This window comes from Bactrocera oleae, chromosome 4 (assembly GCF_042242935.1).
Source record: "Bactrocera oleae isolate idBacOlea1 chromosome 4, idBacOlea1, whole genome shotgun sequence".
NCBI classification, from domain to species: domain Eukaryota; kingdom Metazoa; phylum Arthropoda; class Insecta; order Diptera; family Tephritidae; genus Bactrocera; species Bactrocera oleae.
In genome coordinates, this window is record NC_091538.1 from 23,258,961 (window position 1) to 23,278,442 (window position 19,482).

The following is a 19,482-nucleotide window of genomic DNA, read 5'->3' on the forward strand; positions in this document are numbered from 1 at the left end:
TTCTTAAACTGCCTTAAGACAGTTCTAATATACTTTATGCAGTAAGGCTAGTTTTGTAGTTGTTCTATTCACCATTTGCCTAGCGCCGAGGGTTTGGTCGACCACCAAGGATTCCTATTTATTGTTCTGGGAACAGTTCTAGTACAGATGGCATGATAGGCACCTAACGTGATATGACCAACTATCTCCGTTCTGCTTTCAAAGGAAAGATACATTCTTCGGGTGGCATGAAGTTTGCACTGGCTCAGACGGAATTAACATGTTGATGCTAAAGCATCTAGGCTCGATCGTCCGATAACTCTCCTTTCCTCAGTACTTAAGACCTTTTTACTCACTACCTGAGTCTAGTAGGCCATCATCATGGCTTCCGGAAAGTGAACAGTACTTAGCGTCATAAATGCCTAGGACAATAAACAACGACCATTTTCACTAACTGGACGAAGGAGTATAGACTGGATCTTAATAGTCGATGGTGTTAAAATTACGACAGTCAACAACCCTAATATTTTAGGTGTTACACTTGACAGCCTGTGCTCCTTCACTCCTCATACGACCGCGATTATCGCCATAGTACAGAGCTGCAACAAAATCTTCAAGTTGCTAGCCGGCAGCTCCTGGAGTAAGAACAAAGAAACGTTATTATATAAGGCAACGACCGACCGGTTATCAACTACACTGCACCGATATGGTCGCCGTAACGTAGACGAAGAAGCTCCACTCACTCCATACCCTTTACAGTATACCATTGCAGGATGCAGTAAGGCCTGCATGCATCACGTTAAGGCACAACCTGCAAGCGGCTACTTGAAGTGGAGCCGTCTCCTAAGAGCATCAAGAGCTTTATCCTTAATTATGTCGAAGACATCGAATACGCCGACCAGAGTACGGACGCAACACTTTAGACACGCACTGACCGCCATTCACAGTGGAGACATCTACACTTTCACCAACTCCCTATCATGAATGACGTACTTGAACTTAAACCACCACCCATAGCAGACGAATAACTTCAGTTGAGAGAATCTAGAGTGACCTAATCGGATCGTATCAAAAAATATTATAAAACAAAGTTTGCAAAACTATTGTGCAATTCGAAGAAACATTCGAGATACTGCCCAAACTAAAAATGGAAAAATCAGACATAGAACCGACATAAAAGTTTAATATATAGAACAATATTAAATTACAGTATTATTTCATTCTTGAAATTTTTAGACAATTCTTTGTGCGGCAAGACAATGCTATTTAATAAAATTTTCTCAGACGGCACTTGTACAAAACATCCTGAAAAGAAGAGTCAATTATTAAAACTTTTCTATATATATAATATAATATATTAATAAAATTAAAGATGTGAAACAAGTTAATTATATCTCAATAACTTATTTGTATACACACGATATTATTGAAAAATTTACATAAATAATCAATCAATAATTATTCTTACCCAATATCGTAATTGAAGGATTAAGTTTACCCTCTTTATTGAATAACGGTGGATTTTCCATTTTGGCAAATGGCTTATTCGGATCAGGATCAGACGGAGTACCTTCTACTCGCGACCACTGGCCAATTATGGATCCCCTACCCACTTAAAAATTAATATTCAATAATTGAAAAAAAAAAATTGGAACAACTGTATAACATACCAATTGAGTGCAATACCAATGTATGATCTTTTATGACTGCATTTTCAAGTATAATAGATTCTCGAATTCGAACGCCTGGACCGACGGTAACTCCTGGTCCAATAGAAACATTTGGTCCCAGCTAATTTTACACACATTTATTTTTAATATTAGAAATATTCGTTTGGACTAACCGTTGCACTGTAATGAATTGTGGCACTTGGATGAATATAAACATCGGGGAGAACTGTGCATACCAAATTAGAGTCCTGTTCACTTAGCTTCGTTCCAGCGTTAGCCAGCCTCTCTGGATGTGCATTTTTGTAAAGTTCTGCAATAAGTGTTGTTAAAATTGATTAAGCTCTCGATCATTTATTATTTTTAAAACAATAAATACCCAAAAAATGGCGATTAGCGTAAATGGCTGAGCCAGCAGTTTTTAATTGGGACCACCAATTCGGTACTGGCATTGCGTAGAGTTTTCTGGTACCAGCAAGCGGTGTTAAAACCTCCTGTTCCCATTGAATATGTCCTTGATCCTTGCCATTGGCACCGTTAATTAAACTGTGATTTGTGTATTCCTGACTTTTTGAATAAAATACGTCGGCTAAATGAGCAAATATATCCGTGGAGCACACGTACACACCACAATTAATAAAAGTAGATACATATGAGCTTGGCTTTTCTACATAATGCGACACTACCCCGCTGTTACGATCAAATACTAGGCATCCATAATGCAGCGATTGCTGTCGCGTTGCCTCAGTGCTCATAATGGTCACCAGGGCCGTATCAGTATGCTGCCTATGAAATGAATATAAATCTTGTAAAGGAAAATCAGCGCATACATCACCATTTAAAACAAAAAATGCACAAGGATTGCCGGATCGAATTTGATCGCGAAAGTGGTACATTCCGCCTGCAGTTCCTAACGAAGTAAATTCCTGTAAGTATCTGAAAAAATACGCATATCATTGACAAGGAATACAAAGATTTCAAAATGTTTGAAGATACTACCTAATATTAATATTATACAAATTTTGCATATCAGTGACAAAATTTTCCATTTGAACTAGGGGATAATACCCAATAATAAGAATTTCTTTTAATTCAGGTAATCGTAAGCATGCTTCAATATGATGCTGTATAATAGGTCGACCGGCCACTGGAAACAAAGGCTTCGGTGTGTCTAAGGAAAGGGGACGAAAGCGTGTACCTAAAATACAATAAATCGAATACTTTTATAGAAATTAATGAATTTAAATGGCTCACCTTTTTGAGGGCCTCCAACAAGGATAACAGCTTTCAACATCGCAAAACTTTCAACCGCAGCAGATGAAATTCTTATCAATAAAACACCTACGTGTTGTTTGCTCACTTATTGCTTTTTTAGGGTTACAATTTTCTCCGTAATGTGTTATCAGAGCGAAGCAATTGGTTTTTGCAGAGAACGTATATCATATATGTATATATTTTACGTTCTCTGGTTTTTGTCTACATTTGATAAAACCGAAAAGAAATATACATATATTTACAATATATCAAAGATATATAGATACCTACAATTTTGGGTGAGTTTGTACAAGACAAATCCTGTTATAAAAATAAATTAGTATGTTGTTTATATAAATATTATAAATGAATATTTGTCAAGAACATATCTAATATCTTCTTGAAGTGAACGTACCCAAGAATGATAGAATTCAAGATTACGACAATAATTTACCGTTACCTTTTTCGGTTTAGGCTGTGACAATTGTTACATAAACAAATTGCACTATGCCGTCATCTTGTGACGTAATTCTTTTAAGTTGAGAAAAAGAAGCATAGAACAGCACGTAAATTGTAAACAAAATGTTACGTTTGTTAATTCGTGAAATAAAGTTATAATATGATAACAATGTTGCGTGAAAATAGTTGAGTAATTTTCAAACAGATACATTTAACTATTGACAACTTGATTGCCAATTAAGAGAATGGCTAAAAGGATATGTGATTGCGAAGGTTGTATATATTTAAATTTATATGGATAAAATATATTGATTTTGAAAACTGAAGTGTGCAATAGCAAGTTGCAAGAACTGTTATGCAAATAACGGATATTCGGATATAAAAGTTGCCAAAAAATTGTTAATTATTTATATTTATATGTATATATTTGTGTATAAAGTAAGAAACTACTGCTGGATACATGGCAATTGCAATCATTCTCTTTATTGGCAATTATGTAGTCAACAGATATACATAAATATTTTATTTATTTAAATTAATATTACTAAAATATTAGCATGCAACATTATTCTATACACTTCAGTAAAAGTTTTTCACTATAAACTAATAAATTAAGTCTATTTCACGACGTTTACGTTTTTGTTATGGATTTACATGCTGTTCTATGCTTCTTCTTTTCAACTCAAAGATAGCGCTTGGCGCATTCTTGTATTCTATCATTCTTGAACATACCCAAAAAATAGATTGACAGCTGCTGTCAAATTGTCATCACATATGTAATTTTAAGCTTATTGCATATAACTTTTGGTGTCAACATCTATATAGGAACTAAAACAAATATAATTGTACAAAGTTAAATCGATTTCGTGAGGAGAACAGAACAACTGCAACGAAGGGATTTAAAAAGCGTTAATGAAGTATTTTTGTTCGTGTTGTAATATTTTTTACAAGTTCGAAGAATCTTATTAAGCTATATACTTACTTATGCTTTACATATTAAATATTCAATTCACAGGGGATGAACATAGACCTGGCTTCTCCCGAGATGATGGTGTGCGAAACATTACGCGCCGCCACCGATCCTAATCATGAGGTGGTTCTTAAAGCTGAATCTCAGTTGGCAGAATGGGAAACACAACCAGGATTTTTTGCGACTCTGGCACGTTTTGCAATGCATGGTTGCAATAATATCGAGCAACATCAATATCATATTGATTTGAATGTGCGTTGGATGGCCGCAGTTTATTTAAAGAACGGCATAAATAAGTATTGGAGGCGGAATGCTCGAAATGAACTCCCTAACGGAGAAAAACAACAAATTCGTCAGGTATTATTGAAAAACTTTAGTACGGAACCAGTGCCACAAGTTGCTTTACAGATTGCAGTGCTAATAGCACGCATAGCACGCATTGATTGTCCTCGGGACTGGCCAGAGTTAATACCTCAGTTAGTTAAGCAGTTACAAATGTGTGCACAAGGTGATGGTGATGCTGGAGAACAACAACGAGTCTTACTTGTTCTACATCATGTGATAAAAGCACTGGCATCTCGCCGCATGATGGCAGAAAAACGTGTTTTTGAAGAACTAGCGGGGAATTTATTTATATACATGCAAGAACTGTGGGATGCTTTTACAACTCTATTCTTTCATCAACTCAAAACGGCATCTATAAATGCAATATCAACTTTAGAACGCGCACTTTTATCGATGCGAATTTTACGAAAACTTACAGTTTATGGTTTCCCAAAGCCCTTTAAGGTAGAATGTTGCATGCGCTTTCTCGAACAGCTATTTACGCGACTGAAGCAATGCTTAGAGTGTCGATATGAATTACAACATCTTGGAGCTGAAGAACAATTAATAAAACTAATTGAAAAGTTTATATTAAAACAAATGAAGACGCTAACTGAATTTCAGGATATACACTCCAGTTCATTTGCGCGTTTTGTTCCTGTTGCACTAGAGTTTAGCTTTGAACATGTCTTCCATGAAGGTGCACGTCTAATATTTACCGAAAACGTCATAAACTTCAGCAACTTTGGAATTCATTGCATCAATCTTATGAAGGGGATATTGATGTGTAGTGCTTATGCAAATTCAACAACTACTGGTGAACAACTAGCAGCTGAACAGGACGCAGCTCCACATATAGCATTATCAGACTTTTTCACAAACGAGCGTCTATGTTATATTTGCGATAAAGTTATAACTCATTATTTCTTGTTAACGCAAATCGAGCTTGATCAATGGATGGAAGATCCCGAGGGCTTCGCACAAGATGATGGCGGAGAGAGCTGGAAGTATGCCCTTCGTCCGTGTATTGAATCATTTTTCCTCACATGTTTCAGTCAATACCAGTCTCAAATGACGTCTGAGGTTGTAAAGTATATACGAAAAGCTCAGCAAATCGAATTATCTCCCGCATCTGATCTTAAAGATATACTTCAAAAAGATGCCATATACAATTCTGCAGGATTAGCTTCATTTCACTTTTTCAATGACATTGACTTTGACTCTTGGTTTAGTAATCAACTATTGGCGGAGTTGCGGATTGAAAGTGATAATTTTCGAATTCTTCGTAGAAGAATTATATGGTTGGTTGCAGAATGGGCGGCTGTTAAATTTTCAAGAAACTTACGTCCTTTGGCTTACGAAGCATGCCTGCATTTACTTCGTGCAACTGAAGATATGTCGATACGACTGGCAGCTTCCCGTACGCTATCCACATTAATTGGAGACTTTGAATTTGCACCCGAGCATTTCCTACCTTATTTAGAACCTTCTTTTAATGCACTTTTTGTACTATTGGGAGAAGCTAGAGAATGTGACACGAAAATGAATGTGTTGACCATAATGTCGTGTATTGTAGAAAAGATGAGTGACAATATTGAACCCCAGGCTGACAATCTAATATCGTATCTACCACTTTTATGGAAGGAAAGCGAGGACTTTAATATGTTAAGATGTGCTATCATATGCACATTACAGCAACTAGCAAAAGCATTGCGTGATATACCGGAATCTATGAAGCCATTCCTCTACAATGTTATACAGCTCAGCACTAATCTTCAGGTAGTACTTAAAAAATGCAATTCAATGAATACAGTTGTATTCTGATTATCAACATTAATGCTAAACACTGATATATTTGTAAAAGCAATTTTAGCAAAAATTGCATTTTGAACATAATGTAGCTGATAATGAGTATTAATTCGGATTAGGACATATTTCATATTGCGACGTTTTTAAGTTAATTTTGTTAATTGCAGGGCTTGCTTTAAATGGTCTTTGTGGGACAAATAATATATACCTGAACCTTAAAGCGAATTCTTAGTGTTACGAAACCTCAGTTCTAATTGTTTAAAATCAGGGACTGTAACTAATGATTATTGCTGCGATTTTTAAATGAAAAATGCAAAAACTTTGAATCGACTAACAAAAAAAACAGATAATTTCTTGCATTGCGCAGAAGGAACAAGAATTTGTATAAAAAAAATTTTTTTTTAATATGAATAATTTACAAGAAATACTTGCAGTTCTTCTAAAGTCGGTCATGTTGCCTTAAATTAAAAATTAAACTAGGAACATGTGGCCCAAACGTATAAACAGACGAATAAAATGATCAAAATATAATTGCAATTAGTTATAAGGTACCCAAATATTAGCTCCCAGAAGTTTCATAATAATATTACTGCTATGACAACCAGAAAAAAAGTAGTATTATTATCCCAGCAAACAGAAAACATTATATTCAATTATAGAACCATTAATATCAAGTTTAGAAAATGTGAAACGAAAAACGAAGAATAATTCCACTATTATTTTTTTTTGCCGCTACAACAACATCTACAGAATAGTTTTAGAAATTCACTTATTATTTAATAAAGTTAATTAATTGGAAATTCTTTTGGTTGGGACTGTTTTTTGTTAATAGTGGATATATAATTCGTTAAATATATTTTTGTTGTGCTAATCCGAACTCCACTTTCTTGTTTGTTTAGGAGCTGTCCCATATATACCTCATCGAGGAAGGTTTGGCGCTTTGGGTTGCCGTTGTAGAGAACTCGACCGTTATGTCTACAGAACTGCTAGATTTATGCAAAAACCTTCTGCCTATCATTGAAATGTCCTCGGAAAATTTACGCATAGTTTTGATCCTAATTCAGGCATACATACTCTTGAATGCACATTCATTTCTTGAACGCTACGGAAAGGAATTCGTACAGTTTTGCGCGCGAATGTTCGATGATTTGCGGCCAGAAGGCATTGCCTTGATGCTTAAAGTGTTTGAAACTTGCTTGAAGTCAGATGCAAATTATGGATTGGAATTAGTACGACCCGCCTTGCCTTATATTTTTAAGCAAGTGTACCTGGACAAAGAATTTCCTATGCTGATGTCAATGTATTTGATGATGGTTGCAAGAGTATTGCTTATTAATCAATCTGTTTTCACTGCAGTTTTACAGGAATTACAGTTGCCTAATGCTTTAGAAACTATACTTGACGTGTGGATACGTAAGATGCCATTGGTAACGGAAGTAGAAAAACGAAAGCTTTTTGCGCTAGCCTTTGCATCGATCTTTACTAATAATTCAATATTAGTAGAACGGTTTCCAGCAATTATGCAAAATATTGGAGACACACTTATGGATGTGATGCGAGAGGAAGATAATGAAGTGGATGATATCAACAGTTCTGATAGCGTTGTAAATACACCGCCTCGTTCAGCAGGCGAAAAGGAAATCAAATTCTGCGACTCGTTGGTTTTTCTCGACGAACATGACTTGGATACAAGCAATTATTGTATAATGGACGATTTTGACTATAAGACTTATCATTATGATCGCTGTAGACAGCTATCTCTTAAAGATCCAGTACATAAGATTGTACTCGCAGAATATTTGGAATGGCAATTAAATACACTGCGAATGCAAATGGGCGAAGAAGCCTACCAACAACTAATGCAATCTGTGTATTCTGGTGTATTAGAGAAGATCGGAAAATTTGTAAAACTGAATTTAAAATTTCAACCTAACTAGCTGAAAATATGATATATTTTATGCAATAATACACACATACATATATACGAACAGCCTTTAACCCAAAGCGTAACGAAGCGAGTCACTAATTTTCTACTCCAATTATAAGCTAAGGCAGTAAGAGCTTTTTCTGCCTCTACTGCCCTTTACGTATATTTAACGTAAAATAAAATAACTTAACTTGAACAAACTTTTGGTTATTTTTACAACAAAATATTTTTATAGTTTAACTAAAATTAGTAAACAAAAATAAAAATGCGATATAATTTACAATTTTTTGTTTTGTTTAACGAAGCAAAGAATCAAATAAAAGTTTAATAAAATGCAAAACGGCTATTTTGTCTCAACGAAAGTTAATGAATCAAATGCACCTACCCCCAAAATGCTAATTACTTATGTAAGTATGTACATATATTTCTAGTATTCACCATGGAGACATATAACGATTGTTTTGTACACTACTTTGCACTTGTAATTTTTAGAGTAGAAATGAAATCCCAATCAGTGAAGACAATTCAATGTTCTAGATAAATTTCTTTATAAAAATGACGTCGGTACAAAACGAAATGCAGCGTAAACATGTAATCGTTACGGATCTGGATCTCTCTGACTGTCAGCAACAGCAAGAAGTACAAGTCTCTCATGATTCAAATCGCAAAGTTCACAAAAAACGGCACTCGGAAAAACAGGTGCATACCATTTCGGGCAACTTTAATCGCCGTTCTCGATCTGCGGAAAATCGTTTTCCAGAACACAACTCCAATATTAAACAGAGTATCCGCCTTAACAGTTACTTCAATGAAGTGGTAATATCTAATAAAACAGCTGTTCAATATGTTCAAATAAAATGGAATGATTTTTGTATTTTGCTTACAGCTGCAATCCAAAGACAAACAAATGGAAACATTGTTGCAACGTTTAGCCACCTTGCACAAATTCAATGAACAATTTGACGTACGAAATAAAGAGCTTCGTTTGCACATACATACCTTAGAGGATCGTATAGAGAGCTTGCAGTTCGAAGTCGCAAATTGTAGTCATTGTCAGGAGCTAATGCAACAACTCAACAAGTGTTCGATGGTCAATCAGACATTAGCGTCTGATGTATCGATGATGAAGACTCTTGTGTATCGTCTTAATGTACAAATTGAAAGTTATCAGGATCATTTGCGCCTTTCTAAAGATGTTACAAACAATACAAATAACGCAAGTTCTGATGGTCTAGTTCCACAATCGTCTTCTATTTCAACCTGGGAAGAGAGTGATATACGTACACATACACTTGCGCCCTTGCTACAGTCGTATGATGAAATGATAAGCGATAAAGAGCACTTAATACAACAATATAAACAGGAATTTGAACATTTCACAGGGGAACTGAAAAGAACACTAGAAGAAAATAATAGTCTATTGCATCAAAATGAAAATTTACGTCAAGAGGTTAGGTCTTGGCGGGAAGAACGTACCCGATTGCAGGCACAAATCGACGTCTGCCGCGCGAAAGTCGAAGCGCAAACAAGAAAATCGGACTTGGCCAAAGAAAAGCTAATGGAAGTAATGCATTGTTATGAGCAAAAAATGCAGTCTCTGGTTCTGGACTTGGAACACTTACAAGCGGCTTATACACGATGCAAGAACGAGCTATTGTCGCTCAAAAGTGTTACGCCGCATGCAACTGATGGCATGGAACACGATTTACAAGAGTGTAAAGCAATTTTAGAACAGTTGAAAAAACAGCACAAGGACGAAAAACAAATGCTCGCGAAATCTGTTGAAGAACTTCAATTACAACGTATGGAAGATAATAGAAGAATTTCTGAAATGAGAATGGAAAATAAAACGTTAGAGAAGAGACTGGATGAGCAGCGTACTGCAGTAGAAGAGTTTCAAAATAGTGTCTATTCTCTTCAGAGAACTACCGAAAAAATTAAGCGCTCTAGAGATCGGTTGAAGGCACGATTGCGAATTGCTTTACAATGGGCACATAAAATGGAGGAAGGACAAGTAAATATACAAAGTACATGGGACGCTCTAAAGCGTCTTGAGACCATTGTAAAGCATAAGGAGTCACAAGTGCGTGGGTTGCATGCCCGCCATCTGCAAGAGATCGAAAAAATGCAAAAGAAACTATCTCAAAAAGAGGAGACCATACGGACTATACTTAAAGGAAAACTCGTTATCGGCGATCATCAGTAGATAATAGATGAAGCGATATTTTTCCATTAGATATAAATACATGTAAGTGTATAAGATATACAAATATAAATATATAGTAAATGAAAAGTTCGAAACAGGATGAGAGAGTCAGAGAAAAACATCTTCATAAAACTGTAAATAAACATTCACGATTTTTTGGTTTTTATTAACTAATACTATAGAAAATAGATTTCTTTCACTTCGCTTCATTACCATATTTCATGTCCGAAATGATTCAACTAAAATCACTATATTCAAATATAACACAAATCACTACATTCACGATCTTAGTGCTGTAGTCATACATTTCACTACCGAATGATATAGAAATTAAGTTATCAAAATATTTTAGTTTTATTAATACTATAAATATTCGATATAAAGTCAACTACAGGTACTAAATTTTCAACCCTATTGTGTAACGCTACCATCGCTAGAATTCTAAAATACCATTATGTATGGCTATCGGCTACCAATCACAGGCAACTATGTAGCCAGTCGCTAAAAAAAAAGACTTAAATTATGTAATTTTCAAAATAATGTTTATAGTCAGTTTGTGCATTTAAAAATATTATATAGTTTTTACATAATATACTTTCCTAATAAATATTTTATCTTATAATTGTTACAAATAGAGATTAAATTTATTACAACATATAAATACATACATCTTTCATCATATTAATCTTATATAGTCTTATGCACATGCGCATTTGAATGTACGCATTCAGAGGTTCAAACCAAATCAAGATTTTATCACTTATCACTACACAGTTAGGCAATTCACAAGCTTTGTCTTATGTCGTATTTTAATAGTCTTAAAAAATACATAACTTGTTAACTTAATTTTAGACACTTAAACGTCAACAATAAAAAAAGTTAATAGATACAGCTGATAGAATAGCACACTCAAAAAACATACCTTGCCATGTTGTATTTGTCGTATTTCAATTTTACATGGGAAACAACAACAGTAAAAAATAAGACAATGTGACGGTATGACACAATATGACACCTTGTATATACCCTATATGCGCGCATTGATTTATATGTACACACATATATGTATGTATATATGACTTTGCCGAACAAGTAATGCATACACAAACCAACCTACATATGAATATGCGTACACATGTAAATACATATGTCACCCGCAAAAACTACAAACATTGTTATACAAAAACAACAATCGTCACAAGTCAATATGTCACACAACAACAACATTTTCATTCATAAACGCAAGCGTACTTTCAACAGCCAAGCTTGTTTCATTCATAAAAACAGACACCCACACATCTCCCCGAGCATGTGTTTGCCTACAAGCGTATTTTCGCGCAAAGCTGTTAAAACGGAGAGGGAAGCGGAACCAACCGTTCGTTATTTTTTTTCGGCACAGCTCGGATTTTCTACCAACAACACAATGTTGTGACGCATTGTCGTCGCGCAAACAGTCTTCAATACTTCGACTCTTTGACATAAAAACAAACATAATATGTAAGGAAGTTCTAAGTTCGGGTGTAACTCTCGCAACTTGCCCGGGAAATTACTTCAGGTGTTGGTAAAATTTTGTATTAAAGAACAAAGGCCTACTATTATCGAGAGTTTCATTTATTTATTTTATTATATGAATTTCAATTATACAAGTATATCTTACACCTTGACCGATATTTTCGATAAAGAGTCAACTATAAGAACTGGTGTCCACTTATTCAGTACTTAGGGGCTTAAACAGTTTTGGTTCGATTTAGAAAATTTTTGGTCACAAGGTGGCATACTTTAAACGAAGTATTCACGCAAAGTTAACCCCGATATAATCATTGTTGCTTGATTTGCATAGTGGAAAGTGAAAGAATCAGATGGAATTTAAAATAGTGTTATATGGGAAATATGCGTGTTTGTAATCCAATTTCGCCCATATTCGCACTATAGCATAGAAATATGAGAATAATATTATGTACCGAATTGAAATCGGTTAAGCAGATCCCAAGATATGGGTTTTCACCTAAAAGTGGGCGGTGCCACGCCCATTGTCTAATTTTGAACGTGGTTAGTATAAAGTCATCTCATACCATCACAGAGATAAAATTTAATCTCTCGTGCGCGTTTAGTGCTTGGTTTATCGCGCTTTTAGTAGCTTTTAGCAGTACCGTTATATGGGGAGTGGGCGGAGTTGTAACCCGATTTCACCCATTTTCACACCGTCACATTAAACTTATTAGGGGGCGGGCCACGCCCACTTTTGAAAAAATATTTAACTGCAGATGCCTCTCCCTAATGTGATCCTGTATACCAAAAAACAGTATTGTATCTTATTGTGGAGCTTAGTTATGTCATTTATTTGTTTTTGAATGCAAGTTACAGCTTGCACAGACGGACGGACAGACAGTTACCCGGATTTCAACTCGTCTCTTCATCCTGATCATTTATATATACATAACCTTATATCTAACTCGATTAGTTTTAGGTGATACAAACAACCGTCAGGCGAACAAAACTATTATACTCTGCAGCAACAAGTTGCGAGAGTTTAAAAAGTAAGGAAGGGCTAAGTTCAGATGCAACCGAACATTTTATACTCTCGCATAGTCAAATGGTATACTCGTTTGAGATTTCTTTATATATTTTTATAATTAGAGCGATCGTTCTTATGCTTTGTTGTATACGCTTATAATTTATTTTATATAGAGTGAATTATTGTACAACTGTATTGAGGGGTATGAAAATAAATCGTTTTTTGACAATGAATAACATTTTTTATTTATTTAATCAATATTATTATATATGTTTAGCTTAAAAATGATAAATATTAACAACTTTAAAAATTATATTATTATATCAATTTGTATATAATATTTACAATATTAAACATAAATTTGTATATAGATTCTTATACCAATATCCATATTATACCTATTTCTTTTCTCCTTATACTATTTAATTTCTATCATATAATTATAAAATAATGTCTTATATAATAACAAATTATACATATAATTTAAATTTTCTTAATTACAATAGATTATTTACATATTTTTCTTAATATTGTCTTAAAAACTACTGTCAAAATTGCTATACCATTTCTTAATATATATTAAAAAAAAAATTAAGAACTATTGCAATAAGTCTGAAAACTTTAGTTCGAAATAGAGACACAAAAACTGTCATGATAGCTGTGTACTGTCTCAAAAGTAATTGCATTAACATGGGAAGGATCCATGTTTGAAAATGCCCAATCAATTTGTGTACCGGCAGGTGTAGTTGAATATTCTACACCAAGCAGGGAACTAACGTTTTTTCTTGGAGCAGATTTCCTATTGTAGTCCCTGTAGTCATGTTGATATCTCCAACAATTAGCACATTTTAATTGCATAACTCAGAAGTAAAGACTTCCTGAAGTTCTACAATTAAATGTCTGACAGAGAAAGCTGAATTTCTGTATAGAACCAGAATATTAATATTGAAAAATTTAAACAAAACCGCTTCTAAAACTTTGCGGCCTGAATACATTTTTATACCCTGAACAGGGCATATTAATTTTGCCACGAAGTTTGTAACACCCAGAAGGAAACGTCGGAGACCATATAAAGTATATATATAAATGATCACCGTGACAAGCTGAGTTGATTTAGCCATGTCCGTCTGTCTGTCCGTCCGTCCGTCTGTCCGTCTGTATATACGCGAACTAGTCCCTCAGTTTTGGAGATATCGATCTGAAATTTTGAACACTTCTTTTTCTCCCCAAGAAGCTGCTCATTTGTCGGAACGGCCGATATCGGACCACTATAGCATATAGCTGCCATACAAACTGAACAATCGGAATCAAGTGTTTGTATGGGAAACTCTTTCATTTGACGAGGTATCTTCACGAAATTTGGCATGTATTATTATTTAAAGCATTAATCTAATCTCCGAAGAAATTGTATGGATCGGATGACTATAGCATATAGCTGCCATATTAACTGAACGATCGGAGTAAAGTGCTTGCATGGAACATTTTTTTATTTGACGAGGTATCTTCACGAAATTTGGCATGTATTATTATTTAAAGCATTAATCTAATCTCCGAAGAAATTGTATGGATCGGATGACTATAGCATATAGCTGCCATATTAACTGAACGATCGGAGTAAAGTGCTTGCATGGAACATTTTTTTATTTGACGAGGTATCTTCACGAAATTAGGCACGATTTATTGCTTAAGGCAACAAATTATTCTCCACAGAAATTGGTCAGATCAGATCACTATATCATATAGCTGCCATACAAATTGAACGTTCGGAATCAAGTTCTTGTAAGGGGCCTTTGTTTATGTGAAGGGTATTATAGCTTCGGCGCAACCGAAGTTAACGTTTTTTCTTGTCTTTACAGCCTTTAATTCTATAGAGCTAGAAATACTATGATTTGCATATATTATAACGCCACGTTTATTTCTGTTGCTTGTTTCCGTGCTATCTATCCTCAGCTCGTTAATTGGAGTAAGTCCTGGTATATCAAAATTTTCGCACGGATAACCTCAAGTTTCTACAAAACATAAAATATCTGAAAATAGCATCAAATAGTCGATGTTTATATCATTAATGTGAGCATGAAAATTTGATGTCCTGATTATCAGGAATTCATAAAACTGAAACATGTTTTCAGAGCTTTATTTGTGCACAATTCCCTTAGTTCCCTAAATACAGGATCCGATTCAGAAAATTTGTTAGGTGGAATAAAATTTCCTGTGATGAACAGACCTTCTGCAGTAGTAGCTCGACGGCAAGCGACATATGTATGTATATTGAAGCTCTAGGCATTCTGGGTCGAGCATGAACTACAACTTTATTATATGTGGCACCCTGATTTTTACGAATAGTTATTCCCTCAGCCGGAACAACTGGAAACTGATTTCTTTCAATTGATTTTTGTTCATTTTTTTATATTGAAAAGATTTTAAGTTTTCCACAGGAATATTGTCCAAAAGAGTTTCTTGACCGACTGAATTAGCTCGGCAGGTAAACGACCCGTGGGAATATTATAACCTGAGGGACTATCATGAGAAGTTTGTGCCGCACGAAAATATTGAACCAATCGGGAATCCTCTGCAGATGCAACAAATGGAACTTCTTCTTGGTTTTTAAATTCTGAAATCAAGTTCTCATTAATAAGTATATTGTGCCCACGATACAGAGGGGTATTCACTAAGATTTGCAAAGCTTCCATAATCTTTGCGGGGCGTATGTGTTTATACTATATCACACGGATACCACTCACCAATTTCTTTTACTTATCCGTAAGGAAGTAAGGAACACGCTTTTTATAAGTTTTCAATTTAAATTAAATTTTAGTTTATTTTTTCACAACTTAACAACTTTTTTTAAGAACTAGTATGCGCTTTTAAAAACAGCCGGTAGCGGAGATGGTGACGTTAACACGATGTAGCGAAAAAAGGGCCTTGTGGTAGCTCGTCGTCCCCCTTTTAACTCCTTCGGTGTGGTGTGTAGGGTGTCTTCATGTGTGGGGTGATCGTGGTGATGGGTTGGTGTGGAATGTGTGTCTTCATGTGTGGGGTGATCGTGGTGGTGGGTTGGTGTGGGATGACATGTTGAATTAGTCATTTAACCATCCCGGCCCACCTAGGCAAATATTTAGCCTAGCAAATTCTGCAGTTGTTGCAACGTTGCTACAACACTGCTGAGGCCAGTGGGGCGGCGGGATGATGCTCTGGGCCGTCGGCGCCGTGCAGGTGTTTCGTTCCTTACATTCCTTGGACGATACTGTGGAGCGGCAGCTGGGCGTTGATGTTGTATCGGGTGCCTGGGTGGCGGTCGCCTGACAGCGCCGTGACTGTGTGGTGCGGGTGGTCGCCGAACATCGCGCCTGGAGGTGCGGTGAAGGAACGTATGGTGTAGCCTTCCGCACAATTGACATAAACACTCTTGCGAGTCACACTCTTGCGTCGTATGGGTGAGACTCAGGCAATTGAGGCATTGCCCATGCGCCTGGGCTACCCGCTGACGTTGACTGGGTTGCATGGATTTGAAGATGCTACAGTGCTGTAGCCGGTGTGAGCGGCGACACAGCGGACATCGGGTGCGGTGCGGCTCCGGTGGCACCAATGGCGACGCTGGCGGTGGTTGTGCTGTGTTCCGCGGGACAGCTGTGACAGTTGTTGCAGCGGTGACTCGAGGCGCTGGAATCGGCCCAGTGCGTGGCACGTTGATTGCCGATCGAACGGTTGGCGTTGGATTTGTCGGCATTTCCACGTCCATATTAATCTGTATGAAAAGATTAGATTTAGTATGTGTTTGTGGCATATAATTGAATATGGGCAATTGTGCCACGTGATGTGGCACGCGTGGGTCGGCATATTGATCGACCATTTCTGTTTGGTTTGGAATTGTTGGTTACGTTTTTTATTTTTACCTATTTGCGGGTTTATTGATTCGATTTATTTGAATTTAATACCATTTTAGTTTCGGTAGTACGGTCGGTGGGCAGGAAGCATAGTTTTACGAGCGGTCTGGTTAGCGTTCCCGATTGCGTGCGGAGATCTACTATTCGGATATGACCGTCGGACCCGGAATGAAGCTTTTCTATGCGACCAAGCCGCCATTCTGTGGGGGGGAAACAATCATCATGGATTAGGACGCAATCTCCAAGCTTTGGCGCTTTTTCTGGAGTTTTCCAGCGGTACCTCTTGTGGAGGTCCTTTAAATATTCTTCTTTCCATCGACGGCTAAAGTCATGATGGAGAATTTTGATTCTTTCCCATCGATTTAATAAGGATAGCGACTCCACGCCTGGCTCAGGTATGGCCAGAATGGGTGTTCCTTTGAGAAAATGCCCTGGAGTTAGGGCTGTCAAATCTGAGGGATCTTGCGAGAGTGTCGTTAGTGGCCGTGAATTGAGAACGGCTTCGATACGGATTAGTAATGTTGTAAATTCTTCGTAATTGAATTTGTAATTTCCAGCTACTTTTTTGAAGTGGGATTTGAAGCTTTTTACAGCTGATTCCCATAAACCACCCATATGAGGAGCGCTTGGGGGGATGAATTGCCAATTAATGCCTTGGGGCGCGTACTTTTGTACAATCTCAGGTGAGACTTGTTAGATAAAGTCCACGAATTGCTTTTCGGTGGCTCTTTGAGCGCCGATAAATGTTTTACCATTATCGCTCATGATCTTCGATGGAAAGCCGCGTCGACCGACGAAGCGGGCAAATGCCGCAAGGAAAGCCTCCTTCGTCAGATTAGTACAAAGCTCAAGGTGCACTGCTTTTGTCGTAAAACAGACAAAAACAGCCACATAGCCTTTCATCAGAGTGGGAGACCTTAACATGGACGCCTTTATTTGAAAAGGCCCAGTCGACACCTGTAATGGAGAAAGGCAGAGCGAAGTTGCAGCGTTCCGGGGTAAGTGCTGCCATAATCTGTGTTCTCATCTTTTGCTTGTGCGTGGTACAGATTTTGCACAAGAAAATGCACTTCTTTATTTGGGGCTTAAGTCGGGGAATGTAAAATTCCTGGCGGACCATATGTTGCATGAGACGATGTTCGGCATGAAGCATTAATATGTGGATATAATTGATGAGTAATATGGCAAGTTGAGACTTCTCTGGTATAATTATGGGATGGCGTTCGTTAAACGTTAGGCTTGAATTGGCAAGCCGACTATTCACCCGAAGCAGACCTTTCGTGTCTATGAATGGATTTAGTACTAAGAGTGAGCTCTTTTTATCAATCGGCTTCGAAACTCTTAGTAATGATATTTCTCGGTTGAAGTAACGCGCTTGAGTAGATGCGATAAGAGCGACCTTTGCTTTTTGTAAGTCTAGGTGCGTCACTGTATCGCATTGAGAATCTAATGAGGTTACTCCCTTAAGTTTAATTTTGAGTCGCTCTATGAACTTGAGCATGTAAACGATTACCCTGAGGGCTCGGGGATACGAGGAAAATCGCTCAAGGATGTCATTATCCTGCAATGTTGCGTGAAAGGAGTCGATTTTTCGACTTTCTGGCGCAATTATATTGCGCATGAGCGATTGTGGCCAAGAATCAGTAGATTCTGTTAACCATCGGGGACCATTCCACCAGAGGGTGGTGGTGACAAGGTGCAGGGGTTTGCACCCTCTTGTACCTAGATCGGCAGGATTGTCAGCACTGGCTACGTGTCGCCAAGTGGCTGATCCCACTAGGTCAAGTATTTGAGACGTTCGATTGGAAATATACGTCTTCCATGCATGTGGTGGTTTTTCTAACCAGGCTAGTACAATTTCAGAATCGGACTATAGATATAATTTATATTGTGCCATGTTTAAATGCGTTTGTACGATGGACACGAGTTTGGCTAGTAGTAGCGCTCCACACAATTCAAGTCGTGGTAGACTTATTGTTTTTAAAGGAGCCACTTTTGCTTTTGCTACTAGTAAGTGGCATGTGGTCGCATTGTCGCTTTGTGTGCGAACATATATAGTTGCGCAATATGCCTTTTCAGAAGCGTCACAGAAGCCGTGTAGTTCGACTTTGTGCTCTGGGGCATAATTTACCCATCGTGGGATTTGTATCTGTGAGATATTATGTAGATTGCTCGCAAACTGGGACCACTTTTCTAAACGCAGTGGTTTTACTTGTTCGTCCCAGTCGGTACCATCTAACCATAATCTCTTAGAATTTTGGCTTGTATCATAACTGGCGAAAGCCATCCTGCGGGGTCGAAAAGTTTCGCCACAGAGGATAGAATTTGCCGCTTTGTTATGGCAGATAATGAAGATATTGACTCTGTAGTGTATGAAAACTGATCAGATATCGCATTCCATTGGATCCCCAGAGTTTTTGTTGTACTTTCCTTTTCGAATTTAAGGAAATTAGTATCTAACAAATTTTCATGTGGTATATTTTTTAGA

General features: G+C 36.9%; 4 protein-coding genes across 9 annotated transcripts; 2 read left to right on the forward strand and 2 right to left on the reverse strand.

Moving 5' to 3' along the window:
- Positions 1–1,142: 1,142 nt before the first annotated feature.
- Gmppa (GDP-mannose pyrophosphorylase A) lies at positions 1,143–3,306 on the reverse strand. Of its 2 annotated transcripts, none has more exons than XM_070109131.1 (8): positions 3,192–3,306; positions 2,901–3,122; positions 2,646–2,844; positions 2,026–2,582; positions 1,823–1,959; positions 1,650–1,770; positions 1,448–1,591; positions 1,143–1,284 (listed from the first exon to the last, which is right to left on the reverse strand). In XM_070109131.1, exons 2-8 carry the CDS (start codon positions 2,938–2,940, stop codon positions 1,184–1,186), a joined length of 1,299 nt encoding a protein of 432 aa, XP_069965232.1. In that variant the 5' UTR covers positions 2,941–3,122; positions 3,192–3,306; the 3' UTR covers positions 1,143–1,183. The 2 variants fall into 2 exon arrangements, with proteins under 2 accessions (XP_069965232.1, XP_069965233.1); XM_070109132.1 differs by having other exon boundaries at positions 3,188–3,204.
- A 796-nt stretch (positions 3,307–4,102) lies between these two features.
- Impbeta11 (importin beta11) lies at positions 4,103–8,729 on the forward strand. 3 transcript variants are annotated; one of them, XM_036369125.2, is made up of 3 exons: positions 4,103–4,309; positions 4,375–6,432; positions 7,362–8,729. In XM_036369125.2, exons 2-3 carry the CDS (start codon positions 4,378–4,380, stop codon positions 8,397–8,399), a joined length of 3,093 nt encoding a protein of 1,030 aa, XP_036225018.2. In that variant the 5' UTR covers positions 4,103–4,309; positions 4,375–4,377; the 3' UTR covers positions 8,400–8,729. The 3 variants fall into 3 exon arrangements, with proteins under 3 accessions (XP_036225018.2, XP_014094138.2, XP_014094139.2); XM_014238663.3 differs by having other exon boundaries at positions 4,104–4,284; XM_014238664.3 differs by having other exon boundaries at positions 4,104–4,276.
- On the forward strand, positions 8,706–13,307 carry Cep89 (Centrosomal protein 89kDa). Of its 3 annotated transcripts, none has more exons than XM_014238656.3 (3): positions 8,706–8,796; positions 8,882–9,205; positions 9,276–11,256. In XM_014238656.3, exons 2-3 carry the CDS (start codon positions 8,945–8,947, stop codon positions 10,593–10,595), a joined length of 1,581 nt encoding a protein of 526 aa, XP_014094131.1. In that variant the 5' UTR covers positions 8,706–8,796; positions 8,882–8,944; the 3' UTR covers positions 10,596–11,256. The 3 variants fall into 3 exon arrangements, with proteins under 3 accessions (XP_014094131.1, XP_069965230.1, XP_069965231.1); XM_070109129.1 differs by adding an exon at positions 13,057–13,307 and having other exon boundaries at positions 8,790–9,205; positions 9,276–10,637; XM_070109130.1 differs by adding an exon at positions 13,063–13,307 and having other exon boundaries at positions 8,790–9,205; positions 9,276–10,637.
- Positions 13,308–16,169: 2,862 nt separating this feature from the next.
- Positions 16,170–17,171, reverse strand: LOC138857110 (uncharacterized). Its single transcript, XM_070108658.1, has one exon. The coding sequence runs from the start codon at positions 16,958–16,960 to the stop codon at positions 16,226–16,228; it is 735 nt and encodes a 244-aa protein (XP_069964759.1). The 5' UTR covers positions 16,961–17,171; the 3' UTR covers positions 16,170–16,225.
- Between the last annotated feature and the right edge of the window lie 2,311 nt (positions 17,172–19,482).